Raw genomic sequence first — 21,189 nt, forward strand, 5'->3', positions numbered from 1 at the left:
AACAAGCTTCTTTTTACATCTGCATATATCTTTTAATGTCATTGATTATTTAAATTTATTACTACGTTACCGCCTCTAGTATAATTAGTAAGTATGATCCTCTATGATATTCATTAGAGAAATATTGTTAATATATCAAGGTGACATTTTATATTTCATAATTCAACAAGTTAATACGTTAAGGTTTTTGCCGTTACACGAATGCCCAAGTTAGCCATTTCTTTGTATTAAAAACTGTTGACCTAGGATAACCTATTTACAAGGAATTTGTTTCAGACATTGCTGTTTTTTGACAATTAGACTATATTATATTGAATAACCGATTTAAAGGAAATAGTCTTCTGTCACGAAGACAATTTAACATCTTTTTAATTTTTTTTTAACATTTTTCTTCGGCTCTGTGTCATTTTTGTACATTTAAATACTTTGATCCGATTGATCCGATTTGATCCGATCTAGATACGGGCAGCTTAAAACCGGTCATCGTGGTGTTCTATGGGGAAGGTCTTTGTCTTGCAGTGGGCCTCTACCAGCTGACATAAATATGGTGATGATGAAACTGAGATACTTTTTAAATAACCTTACCTACCCTGATAACTTTTTAAAATTATCTAACTTATTTCCAGTGGTGTACCAAGAACTTTTGCCGCCCGGGGCGATCTCCAGTTTGCCGCCCCTTCTATTATAAGTCAATCAAATAGTGGTTTTTTATAAATTAATATACATAAATAAATTATTAAGTTATTTAATCAATATTAATTAATACACAGAGTAAATTTTTTTAGACATAGGTGTATGCACTCGTAAACATATTTATATAATATCTACTCTTCTTTCTAGCTTTCATACTAGAAAAATCGTGGATAATGCTCTCAAAATTAAAATTATTTGTAATTTCTTGTTCTATTGGCAATATTGCAAGAGTTTTTGGTCTTAATTGACTCATTGTAGAACGAAGATAATTTTTTATCAACTTCAATTTTGAGAAGCTTCTTTCGCAACTACCGACACTGATTGAAATTGTTAAAAAAATTCTTAACAAAATTACAATGTTGGGAACAGAATTTTAATTTATTATTCAAGAAAGAAAATAAATATGAAATGAATATGTTGCTTTTTACAACTATGAGTAAATTTAAAAAATGCCGCCCCAAGGTAAGTGCCGCCCGGTGCGGACCGCACCCACCGCCCCCCCCTAGGTACGCCACTGCTTATTTCAAACCCTGTGCCATAAGTATGGTCTAATAATTTTAAATCTATTTCATTAGATCCTATATGGCAAACCAAATATCAATGATAAAAATTTGGCCACAAAATCGAAAGAAGTTATTATTAAAATGTATTGTAAATACTGTCATAATTCTCATTACAAAATCAAAATACATCAAGTGATTCATAATTAATCTGTCACTATGTAAAAACTTCTTAATGGTTTCATAATTATTTACTGTAAATAGATAACATATATCTTGTATATATGTATCTGAAAAATTTTATGATTCAAAATAATTATTAAAGTTTTTAACTAAGTTGTTTTCTAATTATTTACTGAATCTGATCCAATTAACAAAAATAATAATCCAAATAAGTAATAATAAGCGAGTACACTGGCCTACAATAATGTCAAACTGTGATAAAAAAATACTCAGTTGTCAAATATAATGTCAACATTTCAAAATGCCAGGTGCCGTGTGTGAGATTATAGACGATATCGAAGATTTAATATCGTCACAGGATATCACTCCCAAAGAGAGGTACGCCAGCAGGAAAAATGTGAGCGTGCGATCTAAAAAACGCGCAGTGGAGACGGAGCCTGTTGAGAAAGTGGTGCTAGAGAGTGTTGTGCCAGGTATAACCTATATTCCGTGAAATTACTTTTAATGTTTATCACATTGTAGTAGTGTTTAATGTATTAAAAAAATGTCAGTCTTTTAACGATAAGGCGATATAATAATATTGACAATATTTTCAAGTTTTAAGTTCATATATTAAACAAACAAAAAAATTATTTTGATGTTGGCAGGTACACAAACAATCTATGTAAAGACATGGGGTTGTGCACACAACAATTCCGATTCCGAGTACATGGCAGGGCTGTTGGCGGCCCATGGGTATCCACTCACTGAGGACAAGTGGCAAGCACAGCTGTGGCTTCTTAACTCCTGCACAGTGAAGAGTCCTGCTGAAGATCATTTTAAGTGAGCTCTCTTTCTTAAGGAAAATATATTAGTGGAACCAGAAAGTAATGTTGTTTCTGCCGACATATTTTACAGATAAACCGATTGAATTTCACAACTGCGGCATTGATTTTATATTCTAGATGTCAAAAGGTTGTTGATAAAGAAGTTAAATATATTGTTGATCAGAAATAAAAACTTGTTAAAAATGTAGTCAAGTGAATTTAACTTAAGTAAAAGCAACATTACTTTCTGGTCACCTTAATATTCACACAGTTGTTTTCTGTATTTAAATGCAAATTGTAAGTCTCAGAAGCATTCTTGGTTACTAAATTTTTTCGAAATCAATATACAGGTGATGAGTAATATATATCAAAGTTTAAGAGGTGAATGTATAGCTCATTTGCCAACAGAGTTTTAAAGCTTTTTATTTATTTATAATCATTCAGATAAAGTTATTTCTCTTAAATATATTACATTAATTTATTTTTTCTATTGGAATGAGACTGGTCAACTTCTGGAAGTACAAAGTCTACTGACACAGATAATAAACTTTAATTAATTTTAATGTGAAGTAATATGCATTATGAAAATGCTTTATTTTACTATATCATTATCTGTAATAACTTTGATTTTCGAATAGAGTGTACCATACATTAATAGATAGCAAATGAGTGTGACATTTAGCCAGAAGGCTGTACAAATTCTGCAGGCACAGATAGTAAAAATCAATTAATTTAAATATGAAGTAATATGCATATTGAACATGCTTTTTTTACTATTGTAGCAGATATAGAGAATAGACGAATGCAATTGATAGAACGAATCTTGTATTCATTATCACCTCATATTTATACATTTTACAATATACCTAGTATTAGCATCTCGCTGCTAGAGGCACTGTCAGTCCATTGTTCGGAACAATACCTCAGTGAGAGTCGCAGCGGAGCTGGTTTTCATATTGTCCGAGCAATATCCTAATACAATACATTAATTGACAGCAAACACTGCTAGGTGGATATAAGAAGATTCTCTGCAACTGCTGAAAACCATTTTCATCACCTCTTTAAAATTCAAATATTTGTGTCACCGTCAATGTGTCTATCAATGAGTATCAATGGAGCTGTTAGTAATATTCCCTGCCGTCTATCATCACACCATCCTAGCTATTAAATAGATACATTTCTAAATCACATCTCACCACTGACATTGGCCATTTATCTGAGGAGAAGTATTTCCTTTATGCCTTTCATATAATAATGATTTTATTCTACAACTTTCTATTTACATCTACCATTCAATACAGACCAGCCCTCTTTTTAGTTCTCTCTTTTTCGGTTGTGACCTCAATCATGCAGTGATCATATCTCTTAATATGTACCTCCATCTGCTTTGGTTCTCAGTGGCAAAGCCTAAGAATTATTAATGGCCCTGTTATTGAGGACCTTTCTTGCTCAAAAGAATTTTTTCTTCTATTTCTCATCTCTTCTTTCATTCTTATTATGATCATTCATTCACATAAACATAATTTAACTAGAATAATTTATGTTTTTTTTTTTTTTATGACCCCCGCTATTGGGGGCCTCTCGTACCCCTATCTTGAGTGGGACAGGGATTGTCTTTCTCTTCTATCGTTCTTCACATAATCTTTCAGTCTTGTCTATCTTTCATGTTACATTTCGTCTTTCTTTCTCATTCGCTCTATTCGTCTGACATTCTTCCCTTTTTTCTCCTTTTTACATTTATAATTTTAATTTTATTTAACATTGTTTAACATTGGTCTTATACTATTATTTTACATTTTTGTTCTTCTAGCTTTTTATTTTGTTTTATATTTTTTACACAATGTTTGTTTTGTTTCTGTCGATGGCTTTTTTTGCGATTTCTCGACATAGGGATAAAAATGTCTTTTTATTTTCGCCACTGATCAGGGAGGGTATTGTCTCCTCCCTGACTTGAATTCCAGACCGGCACTCGAAGCCGAACCGGAGTCCCCCGAATGCGGGACACCGGGCCACAAGGTGGATCACGGTCTGGCCCACGCCCGGTTCACAGAAGCACGAGGGGTCCTCCTTGAGCTTAAACCTATGAAGGTACTCAGAGAACCCCCCGTGCCCCGTGAAGAGCTGGGCCGAGACCGCGTCCACCTCGATGCTTCGGAGCACGCGGTAGGCTGAGACGGCGTCCGGGAAAAACATCCTCGTCACCGAAGCCGTCGTTCCTTCCACATACCTCCTGTTCCATTCGTCGAGCAACTCCAGTCTCAGTTGCCGCTTGACGAATGAAACAGGGCATCTCTCGTACTCTGGTCGTCTTTTACTCTTCAGGGCCGCTTCCTTGGCCAGCTGGTCCGCCCTCTCGTTCCCCTCCATCCCCGCGTGCGCTTTCACCCAAAACAACCTTACATCCTTCCCTTTTTCTCTCGCTTTCATCACGTTCTCCTTCACTCTTAACGCTAAGGGATAGAGGGTGTCCGATCTTGTGACAGTTTCGAGGTCGGACCGCGAGTCGCTCAGTATGGCGCAGGCTTGCGCTGACTCGCCGGCCGCGTACCCTGTTGCCTCAGCTAGAGCCAGCAGCTCTGCCTGGTATACGGTGCAGAAGTTGCCCAACTTGAGCTTTTTTGTGTACAGCTCTGCGGCGCCCCGCTTGACGCAGAACGCCGCACCCACCTTATCTTCTATGCGGCTGCCGTCGGTATAAATTACCAAGTCGGCAGCCGCGGTGGCAAGTCGGACTTCCTCCGCACTTTCCCCCAGACAGGAGAACTCCACACCAACTTGACCAGACGGGTGCGGTAGTCTCAGGTAGCTGACCGGTACCTCCAGGTCTCGGTCCCTTACCACCTGCCGGGAATGACCCTTTCTTATTTCAAATAAGCGGGCTGCTTCTTGGACCCGAAGGTCCAGGGGAAGCAACCCGGCAAGTATAAGGGCCGAGTGCAGGGACGCGGTCCTGTGGGTCCTCGCGATCTTCTGCGCGAAGCCCCGCTGGACCGCGTCCATCTGCCTGCGGACCAGCAGCTTCCTAGCCGCCGGCGCCCATGCACTCGCTGCATACAAAATCGTCGGCTCCGGCACCGCCAGATACATCGCTCTGATCACCTCCGAGTTCAGACCCCAAGGTACCTTCGCAGCCCTGCACAGCTGACGATAGAGGCCCTGTGCCTTCTTGCTCACGTTCTTCACGTGACTGTTGAACAACAAATAAATTATGATAAGCGAGAACACTGGCCGGCAATAATGTCAAACTGTGATAAAAAATACTCAGTTGTCAAATATAATGTCAACATTTCAAAATGCCAGGTGCCGTGTGTGAGATTATAGACGATATCGAAGATTTAATATCGTCACAGGATATCACTCCCAAAGAGAGGTACGCCAGCAGGAAAAATGTGAGCGTGCGATCTAAAAAACGCGCAGTGGAGACGGAGCCTGTTGAGAAAGTGGTGCTAGAGAGTGTTGTGCCAGGTATAACCTATATTCCGTGAATTTACTTTTAATGTTTATCACATTGTAGTAGTATTTAATGTATTAAAAATGTCAGTCTTCTAACGATAAGGATAATTAATATTATTGTCAATATTTTATAGTTTTAAGTTCACATATTAAACAAACAAATAAAAAGAATAATTTATGTTAACTTTGGTGCAGATTTTATCAAACCGCTATAGAATGAGATAGATGATGAGTTTTTTGAACGCCGTCACCAGGTTTTAGGGCGATGTGATTGAAGAACTCGTAGATGGTCTGTAGGGAAATGTTAAATAGCTTTGGTTTCATATTCATGTAATTGTTACATCTGTGCTCTGTCCATGGAATTGTTTCAATGTTTGCCATCTGTAAGCTTGTGTGTTCATGTCACTTCTTCAAGATTACCAGGTCTCTTTTCTAATAATCTTTAACCTTTTAGCTACGAGCGAGGCCTATAGATGATATCCACATCTGTGTATAGCACTTTTTTTTCTCATTTGCCTCCATCCAGGCAGGGACAGGGTATTTTTATTGTGTTAAATAACTTTTTCATGTTCCTATTTTTATTTCTCTTTCTCTCCTTACATCCTTCACAATTTCTTTCATTCCTCATCTATTTTTTATCAATATCTTACACTCTCCTGGTTTACTTGTTTTCTTATGTGCACCACCTTTCTTCTCTTTTGCTCCTTAAATACTACAGTAAATTACTTCTTTTATTTACAGTACAGTTTCATCAAATGTATTTTTGCCTCCTTTTTTTTGTTTTCATTTTTTTTAGTTCTTTAATATAAAGTTTACTTCTAAAATACAAGTACAATACATATTTTTGGTCTTTTCAGACCCCTCTTAATTAGTTTTATTTTTATTTATGACTTCTTTAAATTACTTCACTGTTGTACTTTAAGAGGAATGGAGGGCGACTTTTTTCATCGCTCATCCAGGAGTCAATATTTCCTGCCTGCATTTCCAGTTCCTTTTTTTGCCTCTAAAATACGGGATAGCCGGTGACCAGGTGCAGCACGGTCTGGTCAACCCTCGGTTTACACAAGCACGAAGGACTCTCCTTGACCTTGAACCGATGAAGGTACTCTGTGGATCCCTCATGCTCATCATCCCATCAATATCAGGACCAGTACTGTGTCCAGCTGCACGAAAAATATTCTCGTTGCCGTTCCTTTTGTGTATAACACTTGACCATGTGAGCAAAAGCCCAGGTATGTGATTAACGTTTAGTGGTGTCATACCATCAGAGTATACTGGAGTAGCGAAAGGGTTAACAAAAATGAATGTATATTGTTACAGGAATGAGATAGAATTATGCCGGAGCCGCGGGATTCATGTGGTGGTGGCAGGGTGCGTGCCGCAGGGAGCCCCTCGCGCGACCTACCTCCAGGGCTTGAGTGTGGTTGGTGTTCAACAGATAGACCGCATTGTGGAAATAGTTGAAGAAACCTTAAAAGGTAATTTAAAAGTACAAATACACATATAGATTATGCACGCGGTTCTAAATAACTATCAGCAGGGTCTAAATAAAACATCTAAGAATATTTACTAAACAAACTTTATTATAAATTCTATAACATAAGATAAGATTTTACATTGAGTTAGAAATGAGGATATCGACAGAAGAACCAAAGATCACTGATGTTGATCAAAGTATTGCTTGTCTGAATTGGCAGTGGGCGGAGCATATCGCTCTAGCAACTGATGGTCGTTGAGGCCGAAAGGTTCTTGAGTGGCGATCACGAGCCAGTAGATGCGGCATGGGTATCCCATTAGGTGGACCAACGACATAGCAAAGGTCATTGGAAGTATCTGGATGCGGGCAGCAGGACCAGTCATCATGGCTATCTTTGGGAGAGGCATATGCCTTGCAGTGAATGTCCATCGGCTGAAAAGAAAAAGGAGATTTTGCACTTGACTTGCACTCAATATATATGTAGCATTCCAATTCAAGGAGGTTCTAGAGCAGTGATTCCCAAAGTGGTCTATATCGACCACTAGAGGTCTATGACAACCTGTAAGGGGTCTACGTCAGCGAAAAAAAAATTGGGGGTTCATGAAATGAAAATGGGGGTCCGCAATAGTGGATCTCAACACATACACTGATAGTACCTATTTACTTACATCATACTATCTTACTATATCAAAATATTTACATTATTTATAAAAGTACCTAAGAAGTAAAAAAAATATTATATACGTTTATAAAATTGTGTAACTTGTAGCATGTTGGTATTCGCTTTGTGGTCGCAATACATTTTGAGCTTGTAAAAACCTGAGAGTCGCAGTCTCAGAGCTTCGCTACCTTGCACTGACTTGTTCAATTCGTCTCTCTATAAATACAATTAGAAATTTAGAGGAAATGAATATCAGGTAAGTCCCTACTTACCTGTAGACCCCCTGGTCTACCCAGCACGGAAAAACATGGCACGGGGTCTACGACACAAAAAAGTTTGGGGAACTCTGTTCTAGAGGATATGTTTAGTTGCTTACTGGTGTCTGTCAAATTATAGTATGTTATGTGGAAAGAGTCATGTACAATTTCATGGTAGTGGTCTTGTCATATCATTACCTTATCATATAATCATTTCAACACAGGAACCCCATCGCTGGACATAGGCCTAGGCCACCATCTTTAGATATCCAACAGGACTGTATTAGAACTGGCTGGCGTCCAAAGTTTTCTGATGAACTTGACAATGTCACCTATGGCTTTGTGGGTGGAAATCCAAACTGCACTTTCAGACCTGTAGTCTCCTCTTCAAAACGGTAAGGTCTAACGAAAATAATATAGCCTAGCGGTGCAGTGGTAGCCTTGCAACCTGCGGATTCGATTCTCAGGATACAGTCTTACATATAATTTACAATTTCTGCATTAATTATATCAGATTGCCACTGCTCATAGACCAGTTTCCAGAGAATAGTAAGCAGGGTCCTCTGCGTACCATAATACCACACTGCAATCACCAAACCGCCTACCAAGTGGCGATTATGGCGTATTCCTTAGCGGTGGGAGTCTATGGGTTAAAAAGAAGAAGAAGATGCTCAGCATATTGCTAAGTAGCAGTGGGATGGTCACATAGTACGAAGAATAAATTTTCATATAACTCTTATTTAATTTTCAGGTCACACTGTTCGTTTGTTTGGACAAAAGAAGACCGGAGAAGGTCGCAAAGCTGGTGGGGCATCGCTTCTGTTGCCTAAAGTGCGAAAAAACCCTCTTATAGAGATAATACCCATTAATACTGGGTGTTTAAACCAATGTACTTACTGTAAAACCAAGCATGCTAGAGGAGAACTAGGAAGTTACCCTCCGGAGGAAATTGTAGAGAGAGCGAGGCAGTCTTTCAAGGAAGGTGTCTGTGAGATTTGGTTGACAAGCGAAGACACGGGTAAGTTGTTTATTTATAATATGATATCTGCTTAGATCCATTCAGATCAATTGTATTATATATAGGTACTAGCTGATCCCGCAAATGTTGTTTTGCAAAAAAAATATTTTTAATTTTCAATTTAAAAATAAGGGTTGATCGTAGAGGTGTGAAAATTTAGGGTTGTATGTATTTTTGTATGTTGTATCATAAAAAAATAAAAACAAAAAATTGCTTCAAAAAAAAAATTAAGGGTGAACAACCCTTATCACTTAGGGGTATGAAAAATAGATAGTAGCCGATTCTCAGACATACTGAATACGCATATAAAATTTGGTAAAAATCGGTCAAGCCGTTTCAGAGGAGTTCAAGTTCGAACACCGTGACACGAGAATTTTATACTCTTATATTAGATGTGATACCCAAACTTCTTTTAAGACATGTCCCACTGAAGCCTTTGTAAAATTTTTATGTCCTCTTATGTAACATACATGATTTTTATATTAAAGCGAAATGATAAAACTTGACTCCATTTTCAAATTGCCCCCCTGAGGGCCGTGGGCCGCCGCTTTGGGAAGCACTGGTATAGGGTGTTGGATAAAAGACACTTTCACTACTCACAGATATTTGCAGAAAGTCTCTAAGGAATTTTATTTTATTATCATAGATAATATTATATATGATGTTAAATTCAAGTCAAAAGGCGAAACACTACATCAGTGCCTATTGTCTGGTCTATTGCTGTGTATTTTTTATGGCCTCCTATTTTTGGAAATCTCTTGTTCACTCCCTGTCATGATTCCACAGGGACTTTATTTTCAAAATTAGTTTTTCACATATTTATTTTTATTTCAACTCTCATCTTTTATCCCTGTCATTCTCATACTTTCTCTCCTCATCTATTCCTTTATCTCCTTCCATACATCACTTCATTTCCTTTATTTCCCTTCAGAAATGCTACACGATAATTTTGATTCTTTTTGTTCTTTATTTTTCTTTTCTATTCTTAAGCTTACTTTACTTCTTAAACCGGTATCACTATTTATCAATATTTATTGTTATTCAACCAAAATTTCCGTTACTTTTTGTTTGATCTAATGGGTTTCTTCTCTGTACTTCCCGCTAAACTCTAGAAAAGTTTGGCGACTATCCTCGTTCTTCACCAGCTAGGAGATTCCTACCTTGATCCGTTACTGGAATCAATACTGGCAATCTGTTACACGGGATAGCCGGTGATTATGTACACCACCGGCAACACCTGGGTTACAGATGCACGAAGGACGTTCCTTGAGGTTACGTTTGACCTATGACGGTAGTGGAGAATCCACCATGACATGGGGAAATCTGGACCAGAACCGTGTCCAACTTAATCTAGTGACACAATGTGTGGTACTAGTAATGATTTATGGCGTTGAAACGTGGTCTCCCATTCATGGTGTCATTGACAAGCTCCAATCCCTGAAAGAGATTTCTTTACGAGATTGAATGAGGGGGTTTTCATAAATGTAACCGATACTGGGTCAGCAATTTGGTAAGTTAAAGTGGGTTGTACTGATGACCTCTATGGTCTGAATGGTCTGGAGTGAAGCTCCACACACAGCCCACATGCCGAGTGGCCATTAAGGGCGTCGGAACATTCTAGATTCAACCCTCTTCCAACTGTTTCCATTGAAAATCTATCTTGAAAGTTTATATTCAGCAGTGGACATCTTACTGCTAAAATCATAATGAGAATAGTGCAGTATAAATATATGTTTTACAGGTACATATGGTCGTGATATTGGAACATCACTACCGGAGCTGCTGTGGCAGCTGGTGGAGGTGATCCCAGAGGGCTGCCGTCTCCGTCTCGGCATGACCAATCCGCCTTATATACTGGAGCATCTGGAGGAGGTTGCCAAGATCATGCATCATCCGAGGGTTTATAAGTGAGTGCTGTTTATTATGGCTCCTGTTGTTGAGGGCTTCCCGTTTACCCCCTATTTTACAGATGCACTTTATTTTTCTTTTGTTTAATTCTTCCCTTTCATGTATCACCATTTCTTTCTTTCTATTCCTCTGCTTTCTATAAAAATTTCTTTCGCTGTAATGTCAAGGATATTTGTGATTGTCTAAATATGCGTACCAAATTAATATTTAAAAGCCTTCAGAACAGCAAGGTTATTTAAAATATATTGAATCATATTTTCTTTCGATTTGTACACATCTTTTTTATATTAATAATCTTCTCAAGTAATCTTTTATTTTCATCTTTATCTTACATTTTTTATGTTTACCATTCGTTCTCCCTTTCTTTACATTCTTTCATTCCTTTTCATTCTTTTCCATACAAACATCGACTCATTTTTATCATCTTCTGAATTTACATTTATTTACTTCCTTTTTATTTGTTACGGGTTAAAATTGTCATTTTTATTCATTATTGTACTTATAACATTTATACAGAAATCAAAAATGATCTGGATACTCATTGTTTAATAATGTTGTTCTATATCCGGTCTCCTTATATCTTACGTGAGTAATTTCCGATGCTAGGTTCCTCCACGTGCCGGTGCAGTCCGGCAGCGACCAGGTCCTGGCTGACATGAAACGGGAGTACACCTGTGCAGACTTCGAGCGCGTCGTGGACTTCCTGAGGGAGAAGTGAGTAGCATTGAATTACATTTCTTATTGAAGTATACTCAATCTACTAATTGTTCAGTTTAATGAGAAGAGTAGGTATTTAGAGTTAGAATATTAAAATTAATTCAAACTAGACTTTATTTCAAAAGTAAAAGGTTCATAATACATTGCAGCACAAAGGATTGCATTTCCCGCGTTTTTACGGCCGTGACGTCACGAACTTGTCATACGGAGCCATCCGTCCCTCTCACTCTTGTTACACGTGTATAGCGCTGTCTCACTCATCCGGACCATTACTGAAGTCGCGTTCGCAGAAGTTGAAAATATCGAGTAGAATGTAGATCTTTTCGTTGATTTCTGGATCCAACGCTGTCGTCGAAGCCGAAGTCCCCTTGTAGAGGCTTTTGTGTTGAGTTCTTCGCGGTACCTCTCAATTTATTTAATGGAATCAGGCATTACCTCGCGGAAGTCCATCCTAAGTAAGAAAAAGACCAATACCTAGCCACTTCCGTACATGCAGTGGTAGTCGTGCAACAAAGTGCACCGCCCGCCAGCCTGCCGATAAATGCGTATGCGGCAAACAATGAGAATTACACAACCGCCATCGTCAAATCACTCAACACGTGTTTCGCCCCTCCACGGGGCATCTTCAAGAGTTATGTTACACCGATTAGTGTCAAACACAGAGTCAACGCACTAATCGGTTTAACATGGGCGAAGGTGTAACGCACTAATCGGTGTAACAGGGACGGAAGTGGCTAAATATTGGTCCTTTTCTTACTAATGAAAATAGTATGTAGCAGCTTGAGCCGAGATTCCTGCGGGAAATCTCCAGCGTCACTCTACCTTAAAAGAAGCTTAGGGCTCGGCGCCATCTGCCTTGCCACTTTGAACTCGCGGAATTGTCAAAAGCCAGTTAGCAGCGAAAGCACGATCCCAATGGTGACAAACTGGTCTCCCGATTCTTCTCATCAACATAAGTGGTCACTTAAAGAGATCCTATTGGAACAACTTGAATATTAATTAATAATTGCTTGTGCAAGGGTGCCCGGTATGACCATCGCCACGGACATCATCTGCGGTTTCCCCACCGAGACGGAGAAGGACTTCGAAGACACGATGACCCTCTGCAGAAAGTACAAGTTCCCTTCCCTGTTCATCAACCAGTTCTTCCCTCGGCCCGGGACACCGGCGGCCAAGATGCCCAGGGTAAGTGACGAAGTCTTCTCCTCTCTGCTGTTTTATGTGGGGCTGCCAGAGACTTCTTCGAAACTTGTGTGTAGATTTTTGTCCACTCCATTCGAATGTATGCGAAAATACAAGCTAAACGTATAGGCTAAATATATAGACAGATGTCTAATAGATTCAGGCGTTACCTTGCGGAAGTCCATCCTAAGTAAAAAAAGGACTTTTATACAGCTAGTTCCGATATGCAGCACCAAATTGGTGTTTAGGAAGATTTAGGTAAGCGACAACTGATCTGCTGAAATATATATACACGAAATATTCTCTTTCTTGTTAATAATGTTTCGGGTTGTAATGTGAATAATGTGTCGGGATTACTTTTAATGTTGATGACATTCACAGGTGCCAGGTCAAGAAGTGAAGAAACGCACCAAACAGTTATCAGAGTTCTTCCGTTCTTACGAGCCGTATGGCCATAAAGTCGGCGAAGTTCAAGAAGTGCTAGTAACAGATATATCACACGACAAAAACTATTTCGTGGCCCACAACGAGTTCTACGAACAGGTCCTCGTGCCGAAGGAGGAGAGGTACATGGGAAAGATGGTGACGGTGAATATAACAGGTGCTACTAAATTCTCTATGGTCGGCGAGCCTATAGACAAGCCAAAGATGGCGGGAGTAGCGCAGCCGCTTAAAAAGGGTGAAATATCCGGTTTACATAGGGGTGGGGATGCGAAGAAGTTACCTTTACCGGTTTTCGTTTTGTTTGTTGCTCTGGTGATGAGGTTGATTTGGATATTTTTATAGCGTATACTCTAGCTAATAAAGTATTTTATAATATATATATATTTTTAATTATTTACCCAGATAGTAAAACTAGCATCGATCCTATGACTTTGAATCTGGAGATTTGGACATATGTCTCGGTACATTTTTCCAGGCTCAGGATGCGAAGACCAGCCTGTAGAGAGATAGAGGATTCGGTCTTCGAACAATGCAAACCTTAATACAGCCTTTTGTCAACTGTCACAACCAAGGTCAGTCAGCCCCGATCATTCTAGATATAAATTGGAGTTTCTTCCACCACTTCTTCCAACGCCTTCTGAACTGGTAATTAAAAAAATTTAAATTTAGTCCTCTGGGAAGTCCTTAAATCGAAAGGGTAAACGTGTATTATTGATGACATCCTAAAATAAGGTTCTCTTTTGGTAGTCACATGGAACGTCATGAAGGTGATGGGAACACAAAGCCTTGTCTGTACTTGGTATTTCTATTTCTACCAAATGTGTTGCGATCTCCGCTCATATAGTAAGATCACTCTGTGGCCGTAAAGTGAATAGTTTTTCTTCCCGGACACCGTCTCAGCCTATCGCGTGCTCTGCAGTATCAAGGTTGACGCGGTTTTGGTTCAGCTCTTCACGGGGCACGGGGCTTCTCCGAGTACCTTCACCATATTAACCTCATGGAGGACCCTTTGTGCTTCTATGAACCGGGCGTGGTCAACCTAGTAGCCCACTGTCCCACATTCGGAGGACTCCGGGTTGATTTCAAATGCCGCTTGGGTGTAAAAATAAATGAGGAAAACATCGCCTCTATGTTAGATGCCAGAAGTAAGGAATCATTTCTCAGTTTTTGTAAAGTAATAGTTAAGCATGTATACAAAAATAAACAATTATATATAAAACTGTTAATAAAAATGTAAACAAAATTGTAAAATAGTGAAGGCGATGTATGAATTAGAATGAAAGAGAAAGAATGAATTGTGGAAAGAAAGAATGGAACGATAGATTATGTGAAGAATGATAGTAGAGAATGAAAATGAAAAGGACAGTGAAATAAAAATTAATAAGACAAAAAACGACCCTGTTCTTCCTAGAGGTCCCTAATAGGAAGCCATTAAGAAAAAGTGAATATTTTGGACATTATGTGGCCTTGTTCTCTAAGATCTTAGATCGTTTAGGTTCTACGGTGGATTCGACAGGTATACACGCATGAACAAAAATTTAGGTTTCACAAGTAATCATCTGTTCTGGATAGTGAACTAAGATGTGGGCTTGACTTCACTGATGGACTTTGGGGCTCAAAGGTTCTCTATTGGCGACTAGGCTTGTACACGTGGCGAGGGTATCTTGACGTGAAAGGGATCTTTGAAGGAGGTCCATGCTTCGCAGTGGTCGACTATTGACCGCTTTGATGTGTTATAAATTGAATTACTATTTGAAATTAGCGCTTTCTTGACTTTGACTATGTCGACGCTCCAACCAGTGGGAGGTCAATCCACGTCACATTTACCGGCTTGTAGTTATCATTTGAGAAGCCGTCAGCCCCGACGTCGGTCTGATGCACGAGCGATGTGCACCGCCCATTAACACCTCAGACAAGCTTTTCTTCGAATCAGAAATTCGATCCACAGAAGAATCTTGGTAAAAAAGTTTTCTTAAATGAAAACTGATTCATTGATATCAATCAAAACTAAAATATTAAAAAGCAGAAATAAAATCCAAAATAATTTCTTAAATTTTTTATTTTCACATTTTCATTTGTATCCGTTATTTTTATTCTTCTCTTTCATTAAGTTATTACATACCTTTCGAAGCGTCTTAATACATAAATGTTAATACATAAACGTTGTGCTTATACATTTTTTTTTACGTTTCAATAAAATTATGCAGTCGATCTGTTCAATGTGAAACTAGGTAGCTTTTCGTGCAAATAACATTTTCAAGTTACTTTCAATAATATTGTGACGACCGTCATAATATCCCACAAAAAGAAGACCGTTGAAAACATAATGAATTCTGCGAACGAGCCAGTCGGGGCTGACGGCGCGACGTCAAATAGATATTATACTTCTCTTGCATAAATGCATCTTTCAGAGTAGCTGGCAGTGTGACAAAATCAAATACGGACTATATTTATCTTCATTTTAGGTAGGTTTATTGTTTATTTACCTCACTCCAACGTCGAATCTTCTAGAATTAGTCGCGAAGAAGGCGGTTCCAGTGGACGGGTTCCACAATATATTGACAAGAGACGTAAAATGCTACAATTTTTCCGTAAAATTGTTATAACACAAGCAAAAAGACCCGTGAATTAAAAGCCTATAAACAACCAAATAAGTGTTATTTTAAAATGAAAGGTTAAAATTTCCATCAACTTCAAATAAAACCGTGTTTAAATGCACTGCAAGCTTGATTGCATTTTAAAATTATTAAATAATAATAATTTATTAATAGAAGATAGATAAATAAATATTTCATATCTGAATTGATTTCTATATAAGCGACAAGTTTCACATTAAATTTGACACTATATACAAGTCCAGTAAGCTCTTGCTGAACTTAGGAACAAATCATATTTACTATCTAGCATATAATTAAGCGTCAAACATTCCTTACAACTAAAATAGATTAAAACTTAAAATAAACTTAAAAATACAAAATAAATAATTAAGAACTTTATTAAATTTTAATTACATGGCCAAAAGTCAAGTACAGCACCCGGCGATAAATATTGTACATCGACCTTTGGAAAGAGACAATCGGCTTCGTAGAGCTCTATCTCTGTCCAACATTACCAATGCGACGTTTTGTCAGTCGTGGTATTTCGTGCGACAGGGATAACGCTTTACAAAGCCGAAATTAACTGAATGTCTCTTTCCAAAGACCGACGTGCAATATTTATCACCGGGTTTTGATAAATAATTAATACGTTTTAAACGTGTTTATGTTTTAGAATTTAATTTTAAGTCACATTTAAATATATAGTAGGAATAAAACAAAAACAAAATTTTCAGAAACGGAATAAATGAAAATATTCTGTATATTGTTAAAAATTTGGCAGCTTCGTATTACGGAATGAATTTGTTTTATATACAAATGGTTTTGTACTGCTTAATAAGTGTATAAATTCAAACATTTCTCAATTTGAAAGCACCTTGGTTTATTTGTAACTGTGTCCACTTAATGCCTCTAAAAGTAAACTGTTCATCGCGCTTATTAAACTAAAATACGTTTTATATAGAAATTATAGCTTAGAGAAACATTTAAAACAAAAAAACAAAACTTCTTATTTGGATCAAACTCACGTGTCCCATAAATCAACGTCAATACACTTTGAAATCCTTATTGTTATAATAATACGAAAGTTTAGTGTATTATGTCCGCGAATAGGATATCACCAGCTCGGTATACTGATCTGCTGAGGAAAGCCAATCAGAAACACAGCAGTTGCTCTTTTTAAATGAAAATAAATTTTTATGTACACGTTGTAATATTAACCATGTCAAATGAGTCAAGATTTACTTCATATTCGTCTTTTAAGCTTATGGAAGCATACTGCAAGGTATAGGTCCTCCCCTTCCCCCAAATCGCCACTATGACCTCAACTATGTCCACCTAGTGGGCGGCCTGCCCACGTCTGATCTACGGGCTCGTTGTCGCCAATCCATTTGCTCAATAAAATAACACTTAGAGAAGAAGTCTAAGATATATTTTGGAACTTTATTATATATGCGTACACTCAGACCCTTGAAGGATTTGTTTATTAGCAGAATAAGTAATGACATATCTCGGAGTCATGCAGAAGATCTTGGGACCAGCGAGAAATCAAGACGGATCTTGGAGGCTCCGAAAGAATGCCGAAATTGAGACTTTAGTAGTATAGCCAAATATCACTTGGAGCGAATGGGATCGGATCGGAGCGTGAAGGTAGCGTACCTGGAAAAACCGAGGGATCGAAGACCAGTGGGTAGACCCAGGTATCGCTGGATCGATCGCGTTGAGGCAGACTTGCGCGAATTGAATGTCAACCAATGGCAGACGATGGCGCAAGATAGAGGAAAGTGGAAGTCTCTCGCTTCGGAGGCCAAGACTCCCTTTGGGTCACTGAGCCAGCGAAGTGAGTAAGTAAGTATATCTCGGAGTACTAAAAAATTATCATATTTTAAATCTGTCGTAGTAAGGATTTGCCAAGAAATGCAGTTTTTTTATTTATAAAACCAGGCGAATTCAGTATAAATTTTCGTTTAACTTTCACAGAAATGTTCTTCAAAGAATAAATAATTACATAATAAATGAAATTAATTTTAAAATACATCACAGATCTACTATTAAGTCCTGACGTTGATTTATGGGACAACCTGTATTGAAAAACAATATGAAGCTATCGAAGCGTATAAAAAACTGATTTTCTCACAATCATATTGTGACGATCGCCGTAATATCCGACACAAAGGAGACCGGCCGGGAATTAAAGGCGTATTCTGCGAACGAGCCAGTCGGGGCTGACGGCGCGACATCAAAAAGGGGTAGATAGTGTAATTATGATAATAAAATTATTTGTATTGTATTGTATTGTGCGTCCCTCGTACTATTGCTTCTTTTATTGCAGCTGGCAGAGAGTGAGATTGAATCTGATTGGTCAGGATTTTTTTATCTGATACCTAAGGGTGATGAGAAGCGATAGTTCGTGGCGCGAACACTTAGGTGTTCGCCGAATTATAGTCGAGTGATCGCGTATTTAAGAAATTAGAAATAGCGTTTGTCCATGCTATGTTTAAATAGGCGCAATAAATACATTATTTATTTACAATTAGAATTTTAATTCGAGCCCAATTTTTAATACGTAACAATATTAAACTTAGTATTTACTATAGGAATATTAAATGTACTATGGCAGGGGTGGCCAAGCTCTTTGATAGTGCGAACTCTTTTTTCAAAATTCAATCAATTTTATGGTGGAATAATAATAATATTATTCACGCCAGTAATTTGTTTTGATTTCCTAGGAGTTGACATAGGTGATATAAATAAAAATATTGAAATAATTCGACAAACAATCGGAGCTAAAATAATCGTTCAAAGAGCCGCGTACTGTGGTATCTCCTGTCGAAAGAAACCAAAAAGGACTTCGGATTTGAGGCCATTGAAAGGGGCCTTCATTGTCCAGAAGAGCCCTGGAAGAGCAATTGTTGCAATGGTACAGAATCGGGGGGAAAGTGAATCTCCCTTGTCGCAATATCTAGTATGTATTATATATGGAATCCCACAAAATACTAGAAGCAACACTTTGCCATCTTCGGCGCATCGAAAAGGGGAATTACACAGAAATATAATTCTTTATTTACATCGGTATTATAGGAGCAAAATTAGTTTGTCACATCGAAAAGGGGAATTTCACAGAAATAAAATTTCATCCGTTTAAATACAGGAGAAACTACAGAATACACAATTCTGCTTCGGACTTCGTGTTTTTAATACTTCAGACCAACCGGCCCTAGGAACAATACCACATTGGGTCATGTGGGGCTCACCAATTTTATTTCTGTGGAATTCCCCTTTACGATGCGCCGCGGACTATGACGTAATATTGCTCTTACATACTAAAGATTGTCAAGTAATTTTTAGTGGGTAGATAGGAGAAAAAATAGATAAGCTACACTGCTTAGTGACTATATATATATATATATATATATATATATATATATATATATATATATATATCTCAGTGACTTCGATAGTATATTAATACACTCGAAATCACTGAATTATCATTAAATAACTCTAAAGTGTTTTAAATGAAAATTACGTAAAAATTCCAATACAATGTAAAGGATTTTAAGTAATAAAAAATCTGAGTTTGTTGGCGTTTCTTGGGTAATAGCTCAAGGATATATATAAGAATTCAAATTAAAATTGAAAATAAATTTTAGTTACAATCTAATTGGACTTCAATTAGCTGCAAGTAACACGCGGAGAAGAATATAAACATATGAATAAATCCTCATACCCCTCAATTCATAGTATGGACTAAAAAAAATTACCCAACCAAAACCAAAAAAATCACATTAAATCTAATTTTTGGCTCGATTCAGACATCGCGGCGTAGATATCACCATATAAAATGATTAGAGTAAATAAATTATTCGAGAAACATTATTTTTTTATGCGGTCAACACTGGTTTCGAGGGGCTTCCCCGTAAATTCATAAAATTGAAGCCGATGCGAAAATACACACATTTGTATGAATAGGCATTTATACATTCAAACCTTTAGTTAGTGCAGATAGGTATCTCCAAAAAGAACTTAAATAAAAAATGTCGCAACGCGATTCATTTTTTTTATGCGGTCATTATTAGTTCGAAATCTTATGAAGTCATTAGAATATGTTGAAACATACGCATTATTCTTCATAGTCGCATGAACTTTGGACAAACTGGTACAAAACAACTTTCATTAAAAGGTACTAAAGTACCCGACGATAAGTATTACACATCGACCTTTGGAAAGAGACAATCGGCTTATTTCGGCTTCGTAGAGCACTATCTCTGTCCCATACTATCTATGTGACGTTTGGTCAGTCGTATTTCGTGCGACAGAGATGACGCTCTACGAAGCCGAAACTAGCCGAATGTCTCTTTCCAAAGGTTGATGTGCAATATTAATCGCCGAGTACTGTATTCCATTATCATGTAGTCGGTAAAAATTTTAATAAAATGCGCACAAAAATACACAAATACAAGTTTGAGTGTATATATTGCTGTATCTCGGCCTAGATGTCATTACCAATTCTATTGTTTATAATCAGAAAGTCATGTTCACAGTGAGCAGTTGAAAGCTCACTTTTTAACGTAACTGCTATTATTCACTTCATTCTTAACTGTTTGGTTCTTCACCACTTTTATTCACTGTGGTCAATGTGAACACGACTTTCTAATTATAAACAATATAATTTGTATTTAATGGAATCAGGCGTTACCTTGCGGAAGTCCATCCTAAATAAGAAAAGGGCCAATATTTAGCCACTCCCGCAATTGCAGTGGTAGTCCTCCTTAAACTCCTGAAGATGCCCCGTGGAGGGGTGAAACACGTGTTGAGTGATTTAACGGTGGCAGTTGTGTAATTCGCATTGTTTGCCGCATGCGCATTTATCAGCGGGCTGGCGGGCGGTGCACTTTGTTGCACGACTACCACTGCATTTGCGGAAGTGGCTAAATATTGGTCCTTTTCTTACTTAATATAATTAGTTATGACATCTAGGTCGAGATATATATACACTCAAACCCGTATTTGTGTAATTTTGTGTAGGTTTCGGTCACTGTGGTCAATGTGAACACGACTTTCTAATTATAAACAATTTGTTTAATTGAGTATATAAACTACCCCATAATGTGTCTTTTGATTGTGACTAAAAATATTACATTTTTATTTCAGTCTAGAACATTCTAGAAGACAGTGCACGCTAACATTGCCTTAATACTTTCTAGAAGAATATACTTCTGTGCATAATTAATACAGCTTATATCATAGCTTTTCATTTGAAAGCAATATATATTTATAATTTAGGTAATTCGTC

General features: G+C 37.7%; 1 protein-coding gene across 1 annotated transcript; it reads left to right on the forward strand.

Moving 5' to 3' along the window:
- The first annotated feature begins 1,663 nt into the window (after nt 1–1,663).
- LOC137919283 (threonylcarbamoyladenosine tRNA methylthiotransferase) lies at nt 1,664–13,674 on the forward strand. Its single transcript, XM_068762313.1, has 8 exons — nt 1,664–1,849; nt 2,024–2,198; nt 6,956–7,113; nt 8,782–9,048; nt 10,790–10,955; nt 11,563–11,670; nt 12,693–12,858; nt 13,237–13,674. The coding sequence occupies exons 1-8, from the start codon at nt 1,678–1,680 to the stop codon at nt 13,639–13,641; spliced, it is 1,617 nt and encodes a 538-aa protein (XP_068618414.1). The 5' UTR covers nt 1,664–1,677; the 3' UTR covers nt 13,642–13,674.
- Nucleotides 13,675–21,189: the final 7,515 nt, after the last annotated feature.

Source organism: Battus philenor, unplaced genomic scaffold (genome assembly GCF_028537555.1).
Source record: "Battus philenor isolate CCGP_79_NKW_IND1 unplaced genomic scaffold, ilBatPhil1.0.hap1 SCAF_16, whole genome shotgun sequence".
NCBI lineage: Eukaryota > Metazoa > Arthropoda > Insecta > Lepidoptera > Papilionidae > Battus > Battus philenor.

Excerpts from the sequence above, each read along its gene's own strand:
- LOC137919283 (XM_068762313.1), top strand. The coding sequence starts at position 1,678 with ATGCCAGGTGCCGTGTGTGAGATTATAGACGATATCGAAGATTTAATA. Across the intron at positions 9,049-10,789 it reads GTTGACAAGCGAAGACACGG|GTACATATGGTCGTGATATT; the intron begins GTAAGTTGTTTA and ends TATGTTTTACAG. Across the intron at positions 11,671-12,692 it reads GTGGACTTCCTGAGGGAGAA|GGTGCCCGGTATGACCATCG; the intron begins GTGAGTAGCATT and ends TGCTTGTGCAAG.